The 17,031-nt window shown below is 40.0% G+C and overlaps 1 protein-coding gene across 1 annotated transcript; it reads right to left on the reverse strand.

Annotated features, from left to right (window-relative positions):
- Positions 1–8,394: 8,394 nt before the first annotated feature.
- LOC130721649 (uncharacterized) lies at positions 8,395–16,787 on the reverse strand. Its single transcript, XM_057572395.1, has 3 exons — positions 16,270–16,787; positions 9,300–9,419; positions 8,395–9,181 (listed from the first exon to the last, which is right to left on the reverse strand). The coding sequence occupies exons 1-3, from the start codon at positions 16,785–16,787 to the stop codon at positions 8,395–8,397; spliced, it is 1,425 nt and encodes a 474-aa protein (XP_057428378.1).
- Positions 16,788–17,031: the final 244 nt, after the last annotated feature.

Here is a 17,031-nt window from a genome sequence, read left to right on the forward strand (position 1 = left end):
CATTCAGAACTCGTTATGGGCATTATGAGTATCTCGTGATGCCATTTGGAGTTACAAATGCACCCGCAGTATTTATGGACTACATGAACAGAGTGTTCAGGCCATTCCTGGACAAGTTCGTGGTGGTGTTCATTGACGATATTTTGATTTACTCGAAGAGTAAAGAAGAACACGAAGAGCATTTGCGTCAAGTGCTAGGAGTATTGCGGGAGAAGGAGCTATATGCTAATGGCTCGAAGTGTGAATTCTGGATGGAAGAGGTGAAGTTCCTAGGTCATGTCATATCAAGTCAGGGTGTGGCTGTTGACCCCAGCAAGATTGAATCGATCATGTCATGGGAACAACCTAAGACAGCAAGCGACATCAGAAGTTGTGTTGGACTTGCTGGCTACTATAGACGCTTCGTGAAGGATTATGCAAAGTTGACTTCACCGTTGACTCAGTTGACAAAGAAGAACCAACCTTTTGCATGGACGGAGAAATGTGAAGAGAGTTTCCAGGAAATGAAGAAGCGACTGACTACTGCACCGATACTAGCTTTACCCAAGGAAGGAGAACCATATGACGTTTATTGTGACGCTTCACACAATGGGTTGGGTTGTGTAATGATGCAGGAGAAGAAAGTGATTGCTTATGCCTCGCGACAGCTGAAGATTCATGAGAAGAATTATCCTACGCATGATTTGGAGTTGGCTGCTATAGTATACGCTCTCAAGATTTGGAGACATTACCTGTATGGCAGTACGTTCACGATCTACAGTGATCACAAGAGTCTGAAGTATTTGCTTGATCAGAAGGATCTGAACATGAGGCAACGAAGGTGGATGGAATTTCTTCAGGATTACGAGTTTGACCTACAATATCATCCGGGGAAAACTAATGTGGTAGCTGACGCTCTTAGTCGAAAGGTTATACATGTATCCTCGTTGATGGTCAAGGAGTTAGAATTATTGGAGGCGTTCCGAGATCTGAGTTTGGATGTGAAGATAGCTCCCGGGAAACTTAGTTTCGGGATGGTGACGGTGTCGAGTGGGCTCTTGGATGAGATCAAATCGAAGCAAGAGATTGATGAAGGATTACTTGAGTGGCGCAAACTAGTTACTCAAGGGAAGGCACCGGAGTTCGCTATCGGAAACGATAACATACTGCGTTGCAAGGGACGGGTTTGTGTACCCAATGACGCAGCTATGCGAAGATTAATCTTGGATGAAGGTCACAAGAGCAGGTTGAGCATTCACCCGGGGATGAACAAGATGTATCAAGACCTGAAGGTTCATTTCTGGTGGCCTGGAATGAAGAAACAAGTAGCTGAGTATGTGTCGACATGCTTGACTTGTCAGAAGGCTAAGGTGGAACATCAGAAGCCAGCAGGAAAACTACAGTCGTTGGATGTTCCGGAGTGGAAATGGGATAGCATCTCTATGGACTTCGTGACGGCGTTACCCCTAACACGAAGAAGATTTGATGCAATTTGGGTAGTGGTTGATCGACTGACGAAGACCGCTCACTTCGTGCCGATCAATCTGAACTACAAGGTGGAGAGACTAGCAGAAATCTACATCGCGGAGATTGTTCGTCTGCATGGTGTACCGTCTAGCATTGTGTCGGACAGAGACCCGAGGTTTACCTCACGTTTCTGGGGGGCTTTGCAACAAGCTTTGGGAACCAAGCTGAGATTGAGTTCCGCTTATCACCCACAGACGGATGGGCAAACTGAAAGGACTATTCAATCCTTGGAGGATTTGCTAAGAGCTTGTGTGCTAGATAATAAAGGAAGCTGGGATGAGTTGTTGCCGCTGATTGAGTTCACCTACAACAACAGCTTTCATGCGAGCATCGGGATGGCACCTTATGAAGCTTTGTATGGTCGGAGGTGTCGGACGCCTTTGTGCTGGCATCAAGATGGGGAGAACTTAGTGATTGGACCCGAGCTGGTTCAGCAAACCACCGAAGAAGTAAAGCGAATTCAAGAAAAGATGAGGATCTCGCAGAGTCGTCAGAAGAGTTACGCTGACAATCGAAGGAAAGAGCTGGAATTCAAAGCTGGAGATCATGTCTTCTTACGGGTTACCCCGATGACAGGTGTCGGAAGGGCGATCAAGTCTAAGAAGCTTACTCCAAAATTCATTGGACCGTACCAGATAACAGAACGAGTTGGGCCAGTGGCGTATAGGATTGCGTTGCCGCCTTTTCTATCCAACATCCATGACGTTCTTCATGTGTCGCAGTTGCGGAAGTACATGGCAGATGATTCGCATGTGATTACGCCAGACGATATACAGCTGAAGGATGATCTAACGATGGTGATGCCACCCATCAAGATCGTCGACCGAAGCATAAAGCGCTTAAGAAACAAGGAGGTGCCTTTAGTGAAGGTCGTGTGGAACCAAGAGACTGGCGACGCGACCTGGGAGTTAGAGGATAAGATGCGGGAGTCACACCCCGATTTATTTGTAAACCCTTAAGTTTCGAGGGCGAAACTATTTTAAGGGGGGTGGTATTGTAAGGCCCTAAGTTCAATTTGGAACAATTTTATGGAAGTTTGAATAAAATTGAAGTTTTTGGCTATGTTTGATAACTGGCAGATTAGAACTGTCAACTTGTGCGAATTTTTAGAGGGTCTTAACGACTTCATTTGGGAAAACTTCCTTCATGAGAGTTGTAGCCCCTCAAGTCTAGAAAATTCTCCAAGTGGTTTCGTGTCGATCCGATATCTGTAACTCCAGATATCCCCGTTTTAGTGAACGTAGTTCCGGCTGTACAGTGCCAGCGGGATTATTACATTGTTTTTCTTCTAAGTCCGAATTTAATTATGAATTTACCTTTGAGGGCTTAGGTTTTAGTAAGTTTCAGGTCTGATTAGGTAATTAGACTGGTGGGTTAAGGTTGGACTTGGGTCGGGCTTGTGGAAAACAAAACCCTAGCCCACTTGTGGGTTGCATGGGATTTTAGCCAAGGGGGGAAACCCTATTCTTCCACAATCAGAAAACAGAGATACACTACAGCACCTTCACGTGAAAAACAAAGAGAGAGCAGAAGAGAGAAAAGAGAGAACGTGTGAGAGAAGAGAAGGGAGCCGCCGCCCAAGCCACCACCATTGTCGCCGGTCACGCACGCGAGCAAGGGAGAGAGCGCGAGTAGAGAGGGATTCGCGAGGGAGAGGAAATAGAGAACGAGGACAGCAGCTTTTGAACCTTCTTTCCATCTCCAAACTTCTGTTTTTCCATCACCAAACAAGGTAAGGGCTGGTCTTAGGATCTTTTGGGTAGAATAGGGGTTATATCATGAGTTTTCTTGGAAAAATTATGATTCTTGCCATGCTTTGACATGATTTTATGTATGAACTTGATTGATGTGCTTGAGGTTTTGAATATGCGATGTGTGCTGGAATTTTCCAGGTCATATTGGGTTACACTGTGAACATGTTACTATATTTGATGCTGGTAGATGACTTAGAACCCTTAGAATAGAATGGCTTAAACGAAATTGATGGCAAATGCATTCTCTGTCAGATTTCTGTGCTGGACAGTAAACTTCAGGTCCTATTTTCACTTGTTTCTGGTCGTCAAATAAAGAAATGATTAAAATACAAATTGTAGATCTTCGAAAGAGCTTTCCAGGCATATAAAGATCATAAATTTTGGTCTAGTATTGTGTGTTGTAGGTCGTTTTGGGTAACTGTCATACTTGCTGTTTTTCCCTGTGTCGGACAGAAACTTTAAGGACTAATATCACCTAATTCTGGGACTCAAATGAACAAGTGTGTAACTAGAGAGTTGTAGATATTTAAAATAGCTTTCTAGAAAGGTATCATACGTGATTTTTGGTTGAAAGATGCATTCTGTGGCTCTATTTTTGTGAAAGTTGTTTCTGCTGTCAATATGTTGAAGTTGCGATGATATATTATGCATGAGTGAATGTTCTTGCGTTCCTTTACGTGGATTATATTTATTTTCTGAGTTAATGGTTCAAGGGTCGCTCACCTAGCCGTAATTCCCTTGTAACCCGTGAATGTTGTGTTGTGAAGGTTGTTGTATAAAGAGTATGATAAGACTCTAGGATTGATTTTAGAGACTTAACAAAGAGAAAAGTGTAATAAACTCGCTTGCAAGTAAATGTGAATAATTGGACATAGGTCTGGTGAGGACTATGGACCATGAGAACGATGGTACCTTGCACGCGAGGGTGTTTTGTGGGTTGTACGGTGAGTCCCCACGTGATTGGCTGACTGCGGTCGCCTTGTGATTCTGTGGACGGACGGTGAGTCTGGCGGACGGTGAGTCCCCCCACATGATTGAGGGTTGTACGGTGAGTCCCCTCCGAGATTTGTTCATCTGCGGATGATCGTGATTATGGCCATGGAAGTTTTGGTGGGTTGTGTGAAGTGAGATTCCGTTAGTAACTGACTCTTTCCCATAAAAGACATATAATGTACTTATATTATATATGTTGTTGTTGATTTTGTCATTATCATTCTTTTGTTGGACCTGACCCTGCTTGTTTGCTATGTGTTTGTTTGGGGGGGGTAGATGGTCGTGAAGATAATGGCGATGACTCATTCTTGGGAGTTGATGCTACGTGACGTGCCAATACTGGAGGACGACTACACTTTAGAGGAAGAGGAAGAGGCTAAGGAATAGGGTTTGGGTTGAGAGTCTTTTGTTTTCTGTTGGGGTTGAGAGTTTCCGAAGTGTTGGTATCGAACAATATTATTGCTTAAATTCGAATGAACAAGTTTTGATGTTAGCTTTATTTTCATTCAGGCCTTTGATTCGTACTCTTTACAGTTGGTTATTTAAAAGGTTTTACGATGTTGGTTACTTCCGCGTGTTTTTTGGAAAGGTTATGTTTCAAGAGTTTTTGTAAAATGAAAGGTTTGTCATTAATTGAAGATTAATAAGTGAATCGACGAAAACACTTTACGAAAATTGGTTAATTAGTTACTGTGTAACACTCGAGAAATCGGGGCGTTACAGCTGTTGTGTCTTGACATCGGGTTTGATCTTTTCTTAGTAATAATATTTCTTTCATTTTCAAAAAAAAAAAAGATAAAATCATGAAATAAACAACATAAGTCCTAATCAAATCTAAAATTTTAAAAGGTACTAAATAAATATAGAAAAAACTATCAAAATCTAGAAAATCACAATAAAAACTCATAAAATCCTGAATTAATTAAAAATCCGAAAATTCAATAAAAATACCATTAAAATTAATTAATACTCTAAAAATAAATCAAAAATAAATTAAGATAAAATCAAGAAATAAACAATCTAAATACTAATCAAATCTAAAATTTAAAAATGTATTTTTTTTTTATAATAATTAACCTGAGAATGACACGTGAAATTTTTTTTTATGAGAATTAACGTGAGAATGACACGCCACTAAGAATTAACGTGAGAATGACACGTCATTAAGTCAGCCTGATGAGAGTTCTTCTTTTCTAATATATATTGATTAAAACCTTATTACTTGATTGAAAATATTTTAAATTCACTTAAGGATTTTTCAAATTATTGAATTGGTTTTTAAAGATTAGTTATGATTGAAAAATAGAATAACATATGGGGACAATAATTGAATATCAATGTTTACAACCTGATATATGATAAATCAGCACTTCTGCAATTGAAACCACAATAATAAACCTAAAAACAGAGAACCCAAATCAATAAAATATATTACAACCAAAGTTTTTAAAATTAATTTAATACTAATACATAAGAAATTTAATTACACTGTAATAATTTTTATACTATATTAAAAAAATAGTGTAAATGAACTCGTGCAACGCACGGGTTTTATTTCTAGTCAATTACTATTTCTTATTTTAAATCAATATCTTTTATGATATAAACTATCATTATATTAATTTTAATAATGTAACTTATTAAACTACACAACAAAGTGCCTAGTAAAAGACATGTCATCAAGCAAACTATGAAGTTTGAAAAATATTATAAATAAATTGGTGCGTTGCTCGTGTAATGCACGAGTTTATTTACATGTGAATCTTTCGTTTTATCCTCTTATAAACTTTGTCTGGTTGAGGTGGTATGGACAATATTATCATTTGCGAGAAGAGATAATGGAAATGGGAGAGACGAAATCATGCATTGTAGTCCGAAAAAAGAGATAGAATCAACTTGAAATTCAAATATCGAGCATGATTTCTAACGGGATAAAATCAATGAAGAAGAAAAGCATCAAGAGATAGATAGTATTTCATGTAGATCCCAATCAATGGTGGGGCGAGGTGAGAGGGTAAGATTTTGGAGCGATGTCTAGTTGGGAGATAAACTATTGTAGATGCAGTTCCCGCGAAAATTTGCGTTATCATTGAACAAGGTTGCAACAGTTTATGTTGTCGTTGTGGTAGAACATGGGAGACGAGTTTGGTCATTTTTTTTCGTCATCTGTTTTTAGATTGGGAACAAGAACAACATGGTAGTTTTTCTCAAACGTTAAATGTGTTTGCTACTGCGAAGGTTGTTAATTTTTTTGTATAAGAAAAATGATTATATTGAAGAGAAGTACAAGACGCAATTCAACCCAATACATGATAGGACAAAGAAAGCTTGAAGAGAATAACTCAAGCAACTTACAAAAAAACTCCTTGGAAGGAAGGCTTAGAAGATTGCCTCATTAAAACCTTACTAGGAAAAATCCCCTTAGGAAAACCTAGTAAGGAAAAAGAGTATATGATCGATAAATCTGGAAGGGAGTCAAAGGGGGATATTTTTAGTTAAGGGGATATATGCAAGGGTGGATGATCAATTGTTTGGTGGGGGTAGTTGGGCTGTTCCGCAAAAGCTGAAGGTCGTCATGATAGCGAAAGTGTCACTTTTGGCTGGTACAACAGAAGCGTGGGGCATCGAAGATGAACTTGCTGGCTCGGGGGGTATCGTTGGAAGATGAAGGCACGTGAAATATTTGTGAATTATGTGTAGAATATATTCCTCGTGTTTTCCTTCACTACGTTCGTGTTTGGGACATATGGTGTTGTATCTTGCAGAGCAAGGGGGTATATGGGTGATCCCTGCTACTATTACCGACTTGTTGTGGCATGGGTTGAGGGTGAAAATATATAGTTTGATCTAGTCTCTTACAACGTATCAAATTTGCTGGTCAGTGTGGTTAGAGCATAACTGCTTGATTTTCAACAATAAGCCTTTTTGTGCATCTTCTATAGGGCACTTACCCTTCGTTCATATATTTTAGTAGCATAAACCATGGAAGAAGAACTGTCCTTATAGCTCTAGTCATTTTTCCATGGGTTTTGAGAATGTAAGATTTGGGTTGTGGCAAAAGGTGATGAAATTCTAGCACTCACAGACAGATGTTCTACCAGATGTCTAAGACATACCAGATGTGTAATACATCTTGTATAACATACCCCACAAAATATAATGTTCAGATAAGCAAGTTTAAGAACAAAAATAACAAACAAGACACAGAAGATTGTTAACCCAGTTTAGTGCAATGTCACCTACGTCTGGAGGGTTTTCACCCGAGAAAGATAATTCACTATTATAGAGAAATTGTACACAAAAGGTCTTAACTGAGCAAGCACAATAGTCCACACTAAAATAGGAAGTTGTTAATAAAACAAATCTGCAGAAAATCTCCAAAGATACGTTTCAGTTGCAGACTAAAACTTCCACAAATATCTTCAAATCAAACCCCTCTAAATAGGGTTTGACAACACTTGAAATATTCCTTGACGGCACACATAAGCTTCCACAATAACCCTAACTTGATCACTACGTAATCAATACAAAGCTTCATAAATAACTCAGCCAACTCACAACATGTATGCAAGGACAAATGGCATAGTCAAGATGTTACAACATCGTGTCCGACTTGTTGGAATAAAACACACTTAGCTAAAATGCAGACAATCACAACAAAGGAACAACAATCTTCCCCTTTGTTAAATTTTAGCTAATACAGTCCACTACCAGAAAGCTCTTCAGAAAAACACTTGCAGCTTGAATCACAAGATAAGAGCAACCATAATATATCAAGGTAGCTTACACATCTTCCATTAACATAGCTATTATCAGCAGCTAAAAACATCCAAGTGCAGTACCAAAACCATCAGAGTTCAGCACAGCAGACAAACCTAACAAACACACCACTTCACAGTAGACAAAACAAGCACATCAGAAACTACTGCTACTTACTACTGGTACACACTACTCCCCCTTATTACCATAATTTGGCAAAGGCTCATTGAAGATGATATGAAGAACTAGCATACTTATCCATAACATCCATAGTAGCTAACCAAAGTGCATAGACATCAACTCCAGAATCATTACAGACCATAAGAGTAAGGTGCATAGAGCCAACATGCTTCATCAAATACATCCAAAGAGAAAAAAAAACTTAAAGAGATGCACTAGCAGTGCCAGAACTGGTAGAACCAGTTACATCTTCTTCTTCATCAGAATTTTCCTCTTCTTCTTCAGCAGTTTCATATTGAGCCTTCTCTTCTTCAACAACAACATTCTCATTCCCAACAACCTCAGCTTCCTCTTCAACCGCTTCTTCCTCAGCAGGAGCATGAACTTCATTCAGAGCAACATTCAGCTTCCTCACCTTGCAGTCTTGTATGGTGTCTTGCAGGGTCTTGGAAATTTCCTGCAATTCAGCCACAATGTCCTCCTTGCTCGACCCAGGTGCCTTAGTGCCACTGGCACTTGCAGTTTCTTTAGCAGCAAACAACATAATGTCTGGAACATGTGTCCCAGCAAACAAGCGGTAATCAAATTTGAGAGGTAAATGCTTCTTACCTATAGGTTCATCAGCCCTCAAAATGTTAGGATGTTGATGCAAAATCAATCCAGAGAGAAGGCAAGGAACCAGAATAGGCAGCTTCACAGCAAAAGATCCAGCATGCTTGAGAGTCTGCTCATAAACAAGATTTCGAAAATCAAATTTGCCTCCTGTTCCAATCAAGTAGAGTATTCTGGCCAGGGGAGGAGTCACTCTAGATAAATGTTGAGTGGCCATCCAGTTTGCAGTTCCTATTTTGTAGAGCACAACATACTTAGCAGTCAACTTTCCATAGGGTAACAACCCTTTCTTTCGCCATTTCTTGACCAACTTCCCAGTGAGGGTGTTAGCAACCCTGTCCAAGTCATGCTCCTCCTCAATCACAACATCAGGGCTTCTGCCCAAATAACTGTTTATCACTTCAGGAGAGCATTCTGGCCAGGGGAGGAGTCACTCTAGATAAATGTTGAGTGGCCATCCAGTTTGCAGTGCCTATTTTGTAGAGCACAACATACTTAGCAGTCAACTTTCCATAGGGTAACAACCCTTTCTTTCGCCATTTCTTGACCAACTTCCCAGTGAGGGTGTTAGCAACCCTGTCCAAATCATGCTCCTCCTCAGTCACAACATCAGGGCTTCAGCCCAAATAACTGTTTATCACTTCAAGAGAGAAGTCTACACTTTCCCCCCTTACAAACACTTTTATGTACTCAACACTATCCTCATTATCACAATCAGAAGGAATATTCACAATGAATTCCCTTATCAATTGAATAAAACACTTACCCAATGATGACCGAGTTTTTGTCCTAGTTTTTAGGGTTTTTCCTTGCTTATTTTGAGTCTTTTTGTTGAGTCTCATGTAGTGTTGAAGGTGTGAAAAACGACTAGAAGGGGGGGGGGGGGGGTTGAATAGCGTTTTCAATATAAAAACTTTCCCCTTAAGATTTAAAGTAAATCTTTTCGGTTTCTCTACGATAGATGGTGCAGCGGATAAAGATAGAGAGAAGAGAGAAGCACACAAGTATTTTATCCTGGTTCACTTGATAAATCCCTCAAGCTAATCCAGTCCACCCGTTAAGGTGATTTCTTCCTTCTTAGAATGAAGGCAATCCACTAATCAGATAATTGTTACAACTGCACTTGAAACCTACAAGTGACTAACAATACACTGACTTAGCTCACACTAAGATTCACTCTCTTAGTCTTCTCTAGGATCCGATCAACCTTGATCTCCTAAAGGAATCACCACTAAGATTCACTCTCTTAGTCTTCTTAAGGATACTGACCTACCCGGTCCCTTAAGGAAAATCAAACAACTGTTTGAGGTTGGTGTTTACAAAGGTTTGCTTCTAAATAAGCTGAGTGTAAACTAAATAAGAACAGATGAAGAAAGTAGAAGCTTGAATCTTTTCTTGTATTGCAGCTCTTGATCTCTCTCTCTTAGCTTTCTTCTTTTTCTTCAGCCTTTTATAGTCCAAGGTGCAAAGGATATTTCTGTTGAGAGAATATGACCGTTGGAGGGCATTTCTGGAACTTCCAGAACCTGCTGTGGCTGAACCTTGGTAGGTAGGCTTTTCAGAATAGTACACTGCTCTTGTACTTCTTGATAGAGACATTTGCCTTTAACCAATGACTTCTGATCAGAGGAATACTTCGTGTTGGAACTTGTGAAGCTTGGTGATCAGAGTCAGAGGGATGCTTGGATCCTCTGACCTTCGTAACTTCTGCTTCTGGACCTTCAGAGCTTCTGGACCTTCAGAGCCTCTGGTCCCTCAGAGCTTCTGGTCTTCAGTTCTTCTGATCCTCAGATCTTCTGATCCTCTGATCTTCTGATCCTCTGATCCTCAGATCCTCTGATCTTCAGATCTTCTGATCTTCAGATCCTCTGATCTTCTGATCCTCTGATCCTCAGATCCTCTGATCTTCAGATCTTCTGATCTTCAGATCCTCTGATCCTCAGATCCTCTGATCTTTAGATCTTCTGATCTTCAGAACTTCTGACGAATATATCTTCTGGTGTCAGAATCAGAACCTGTTTGTCAAAACACTCAAGACAAACATTAGAGTATCATAGTTGTTCATCCACAAATAAATACTTGTTATCATCAAAACATAGAGTTGTACCACATGACCAAATCTTGATCTTACAATCTCCCCCTTTTTGATGATGACAAAACCATGTATTTTGATGAACAACTCTAAACACATAAACTGAATACACTCAGAGTATAAGGTATCAGAGTTAAAACTTATCCTGATGTGTATAGTTTATCTTGCTCCTTCTGAATCCAAGACTCGTGCTTGATTCTGAGCTAAGCTCCCCCTGAATCTAATACTTAATATCAATGTTAGTAATATCTAGATTCTGAGCTAAGTAATATAGGAGTTGTCAAGATACTATAAGTTCTCCCCCTTTTTGTCATAAGCAAAAAGAATGAAGGTGGGAAAAAATAGTAAGAGCATAAGACGAAATACTCCCCCTCAGAAGGAATACCAAGGGATACTTGGCTGCTGATTAGTATATCTTCTTATGAGAGCAGAAGTGTCAAAGTCCAGAGGTTCTGGTGACATCTCCATTCTGAAAAAAATTCCATCTTCAGATGCTTCAGAATGAGAAGCTATGAACCTACTCTTCTTCTGATGACGCAAGTCAGAAGTTGTATTAGCATCTTCTGATGTTGTTGCTTCTGGTTTGACAAGTTCTGAGTCTTTGTTTCTATCTGAAACAGTCATGCTCATCTCTACAAGCTTTTTCAGCTAGCTTTGACTTGACCAAATCTTACTCTACTGATGCCTCCAAGATTAACTTCACCTTCAGGTTCAAGTTTTGGATCTTGGGACATATGCCTTTCTCCCGTCATGTGTTGCCTGCATCCACTGTCCAGGTTCCATGGTTGGAGTTTCGATGGACCTATTGAAGATATCTGCAACATATATAATCTTATCCCTAGGTACCCACTTTCTGGGTCCTTTCTTGTTAGTTAGCCCAGAAGTTCTGACAACTTTGGGTCTTTCAACAGGATAATATAAAGGAATTTGAGCATGATATTTTGACATAGAGAAAGTTCCTTTCTTAAGAGATGATGCAACAACTTCAGAAGGTTTAGAATATAAAATGCCATATATTCCATTTCTGCTTACGCCATAGATCATTGAAGCCATTAAGCTTCTGTCTACGCTTTTAGCCAGGAATCTTTGAAAAGATTTTTCATACTTAGATCCATTTCTACAATCAGAGGCATCACAGGCAACAATTTCTTCTAACTTAGCAATCTGGTTCTTAAGCACAGAGTTAGAATTGATCAAGGCATGATTATCATTTTTCAAATCAGAATTAATTTTCTCATGTTCGGAAGGAGTCTTGGAAACAACAGATAAGTCCTTTTTCAGCTTCTTATGCTTAGACAATAAGGAGTTATACTTATCCATGATATCAGACAATGCATGTTTCAGTTCAGAGGTAGAGAAAGAAGCGAATACCTCATTTTCATCGTCTGAGGTAGGATCTCCTTCTGATGCTAAGTCAGAGTCAACAGCATCCTTTGACTCTGCTCCTTTGTCTTTGATAATAGCCATGAGTCCTTGAACTTCACCATCAGAGTCAACATCCTCTGACTCTGATTCATCAAAAGTCACCATCAGACTCTTCTTGGTCTTGAAGTGCTTCTTTGGCCTTTTGTCCTTTGATGAACCTTTGTATTTGCTCTGCCTGTGCTTCCAGATGCAGTTGAGCTTTCTGGATATCAGAGTCAGCTCATCTTCATCAGAATCTTCAGAGGCTTCTTCAGATTCTTCTCCTTCTGCTTGGAGAGCCTTAGCCTTTTCAGATTTGGATTTCATGGCTATAGACTTCTTCTTCTGATCCTGATGTTCAGCACGCTTTAGTTCATGACACTTCAGTATGCTTATGAGTTCTTCCAAACTCATCTGCTCAACATCTCTAGTTAGCTCCAAGGAAGTTATCAAAGGCATCCAGCTTTCAGGAAGACCTCTAAGGATCCTCATGACATGATCCACAGTGGTGTAGCTATTGCTGAGGGGTCTTATTCCAGCAATAATCAACTGGAATCTGGAAAACATATCCTCAATGGATTCGTCAGGTTCCATTTGGAAGGATTCATATTTCTGGATCAAAGACAGTGCCTTTGATTCTTTCACTTTCTTGTTTCCTTCATGAGACATCTTCAAGGATTCAAAGATGCCCTTGGCGGAATCACGATCAGTAATTTTCTCATATTCTTCATATGAAATGGCACTTTGCAGAATAGCTCTTGATCGGTGATGATCTCTGAATTCCTTCTTTTGATCTTCACTCATCTTCTTCCTTGGGATCTTTACACCATGTACATCAACAGGAGGGGTGTAGCCATCAACAACAAAATCCCAAAGATCAGGATCAAAGCCAAGAAAGAAGCTTTTGATTCTGTCTTTCCAGAAATCAAATCTCTGACCATCAAAGATAGGTGGTCTTGCACTGTATTGATATTTGCTTGTAGTAGTGGTGGAATCCATGAGTTTTTCACACTGGCCCGGATCTACTGAACACTGTTAAGTGTGGTAATCAGAACTTGCGCTCTGATACCAATTGAAGGTGTGAAAAACGACTAGAAGGGGGGGGTTGAATAGCGTTTTCAATATAAAAACTTTCCCCTTAAGATTTAAAGTAAATCTTTTCGGTTTCTCTACGATAGATGGTGCAGCGGATAAAGATAGAGAGAAGAGAGAAGCACACAAGTATTTTATCCTGGTTCACTTGATAAATCCCTCAAGCTAATCCAGTCCACCCGTTAAGGTGATTTCTTCCTTCTTAGAATGAAGGCAATCCACTAATCAGATAATTGTTACAACTGCACTTGAAACCTACAAGTGACTAACAATACACTGACTTAGCTCACACTAAGATTCACTCTCTTAGTCTTCTCTAGGATCCGATCAACCTTGATCTCCTAAAGGAATCACCACTAAGATTCACTCTCTTAGTCTTCTTAAGGATACTGACCTACCCGGTCCCTTAAGGAAAATCAAACAACTGTTTGAGGTTGGTGTTTACAAAGGTTTGCTTCTAAATAAGCTGAGTGTAAACTAAATAAGAACAGATGAAGAAAGTAGAAGCTTGAATCTTTTCTTGTATTGCAGCTCTTGATCTCTCTCTCTTAGCTTTCTTCTTTTTCTTCAGCCTTTTATAGTCCAAGGTGCAAAGGATATTTCTGTTGAGAGAATATGACCGTTGGAGGGCATTTCTGGAACTTCCAGAACCTGCTGTGGCTGAACCTTGGTAGGTAGGCTTTTCAGAATAGTACACTGCTCTTGTACTTCTTGATAGAGACATTTGCCTTTAACCAATGACTTCTGATCAGAGGAATACTTCGTGTTGGAACTTGTGAAGCTTGGTGATCAGAGTCAGAGGGATGCTTGGATCCTCTGACCTTCGTAACTTCTGCTTCTGGACCTTCAGAGCTTCTGGACCTTCAGAGCCTCTGGTCCCTCAGAGCTTCTGGTCTTCAGTTCTTCTGATCCTCAGATCTTCTGATCCTCTGATCCTCAGATCCTCTGATCCTCAGATCCTCTGATCTTCAGATCTTCTGATCTTCAGATCCTCTGATCTTCTGATCCTCAGATCCTCTGATCTTCAGATCTTCTGATCTTCAGATCCTCTGATCCTCAGATCCTCTGATCTTTAGATCTTCTGATCTTCAGAACTTCTGACGAATATATCTTCTGGTGTCAGAATCAGAACCTGTTTGTCAAAACACTCAAGACAAACATTAGAGTATCATAGTTGTTCATCCACAAATAAATACTTGTTATCATCAAAACATAGAGTTGTACCACATGACCAAATCTTGATCTTACAATGCGCTTACCACTACGCCAAAAGCAATTGCTGTTAGTGAGGGCGCAACTTTATTTCCTTATAGCACAGAGTCCTCAAGGGGCTGCGATGTTAAGCGCCATGGGGTGGGATGTTAAGCCCATCGAATCCTAAGGGTGACGCTGGATTAATAAATCCAACAATCTCCCCCCCAGTGTTAGCCGGGGGATTCGAACCCATGACCTTGCTCTGATACCACTTATTGGATCAAGCGCTTACCACTACGCCAAAAGCAATTGCTGTTAGTGAGGGCGCAACTTTATTTCCTTATAGCACAGAGTCCTCAAGGGGCTGCGATGTTAAGCGCCATGGGGTGGGATGTTAAGCCCATCGAATCCTAAGGGTGACGCTGGATTAATAAATCCAACAAGTGTTTCATGCATTCTTATCTTTATTTGTGCATTTGCATTAGTTTAGTAATTTTGTAGTTTTATAAGGGCTCTAGTTGCATTTTATTGGAGTTTAGGAGTCTTAGGTAATTTCCACTTGTTTTAGAGCCTTTGTGCAAAACTAACCTTTGAGTTTCTAGATATTTTCCTAGCTTTGTCATCATGTTTTCAGATGGTAACAGTTGAAGAGGGAAGGTCTAGAGGCTTGGATACTTGAAGGAGACATTCAAGTGGAGTAAGGAGGCATTAGAGTGGAGTTAAAATGAAGTTCATGCGTTTTTGAGCGTGTAAAGGGCGCTCAAGCGCTCCTATCTTGCGCTTGAGCGCCAGGGCTAAGCTGCCAACATCTGAAGCTGGCGCTTGAGCGCCCTGGGCCAGCGCTTAAGCGCTCCCTTGGTAGAAACTTTCTGTTTCTGGAGCGCCCAAGCATGCTTTGTCAGTGGTTGAGCGCTCAGACTCACCCTTTTTTCCTATAAATAGGTTTTTAGTTGTTTTCTTTTGCATCTATTCCATTTTTACATAAGTTTAGAGGTAGAGGAACATCTAGGAGAGTGTGAGAAGACTTCCAAGCTTGTAATTCAGATTCTTAGCCAAGCATGACTGACTAATCTCTCTTCTATTGCTTTTGTTTTCTTGTTAGACTTTTCATCTTTAAGTTATAATCTTAAGTTCTTTCCCACATGTTCTTCTTTCCTTGAATCCTATTTTCTGAATTTCAATCCAAGCTTGTATGCATGCTTGCTTTATGCTTTTCTATAATCAAAACATAATTTTGTTATAGATTAGGGAACCGATTTGGGATTGCCCCTTCTATCTTGGTGAGGAAGGGTTGAGGTTTGTTGGCCTGAACTTTATAATCTCTATGCTTCAAACAAATGTTTAAATACACAAGGAATTAGGCTAATCTTTTGGCTTGAAAGAATTATCTATACGAGGCATCGATAGGTAGTTGCTTAGGCTATAACATCAAGGAGAGATTCATGAGTTCATGTGCTTAGAATGATGTGTTTGAATTGACTAGTTGAACAAGAACCCAAAGCATGTTATTTTCTGAATTATCTTTTTATTTTTATTTTCCCTTTTACTACTTCGACATATATTGTTTCAATAATACAAACCTTCATACTCAAGGCTTAAGCTGAATTTATTCACTCACAATCCATGTGGTTCGATAATTAAAATCGATGGATTCGTACACTTGCGGATTTCCCAACACCCAACCCAGTCACAGTCTTCATCAAGCCAGCCTGTTCAAGAATCTTAATGATCTCATTGTAACTCAAGGCTTCCTCACTCAATTCTCTTTCAACTGCAATTCTTCTATGAAAAAAAAAATTCCATCTCTGAGCAAACTCTACATAGTGGAAAGACACATTATCCATGGGGGCATCAGGAATGTTCAAAGGAATTCTCTTCCCCTTGACTCTCTTCTTGGCAGTAGTAGAGATGTCTGGGACATCTGGCTCGACATCTGGTTCAGAGTCTGTGTCAGACACGTGTTTTCTTTTCTTTCCAATGGAGGCAGCAACCTTCTCCTCCTTCTTTCCTTTCGTTTTCTTCTTCTCAGATACTTGAACCTGAGATCCTTTATAAGTCTTGGGGGTCTTAGCATCAGATCCCACCTTCTTCATCTTCTTTTCATCTACAACAGTCTTTCTTGCAGAAACAGTGGCCTTCTTGCTTGCAAATTTCTTGATCAGTACTTCACCATCAAAATCCTCTTCATCAGAGTCAATCATCACTTGCTTCTTGCCCTTCTTGGATTAGGGTTCAAGAGTTTTTTGACAGGGGACCTCCACAAATGGAGTTTTCTCACTAGTAGAGTCAGAATCTTCAGCATCAGAATTATTGCCCTTCTCAGCACCAGATCCTTGAGATTTTTCTTCAGAACCAGAGGCAGAACCAAGCTCTTCCTCAGATTCGACATTTGGTGCGACATCTTGTGCGGTTGCAGCGTCAGCAAGAGTCTCCAACACATCATTT

Source organism: Lotus japonicus, chromosome 1, assembly GCF_012489685.1.
Source record: "Lotus japonicus ecotype B-129 chromosome 1, LjGifu_v1.2".
Lineage (NCBI taxonomy): Eukaryota > Viridiplantae > Streptophyta > Magnoliopsida > Fabales > Fabaceae > Lotus > Lotus japonicus.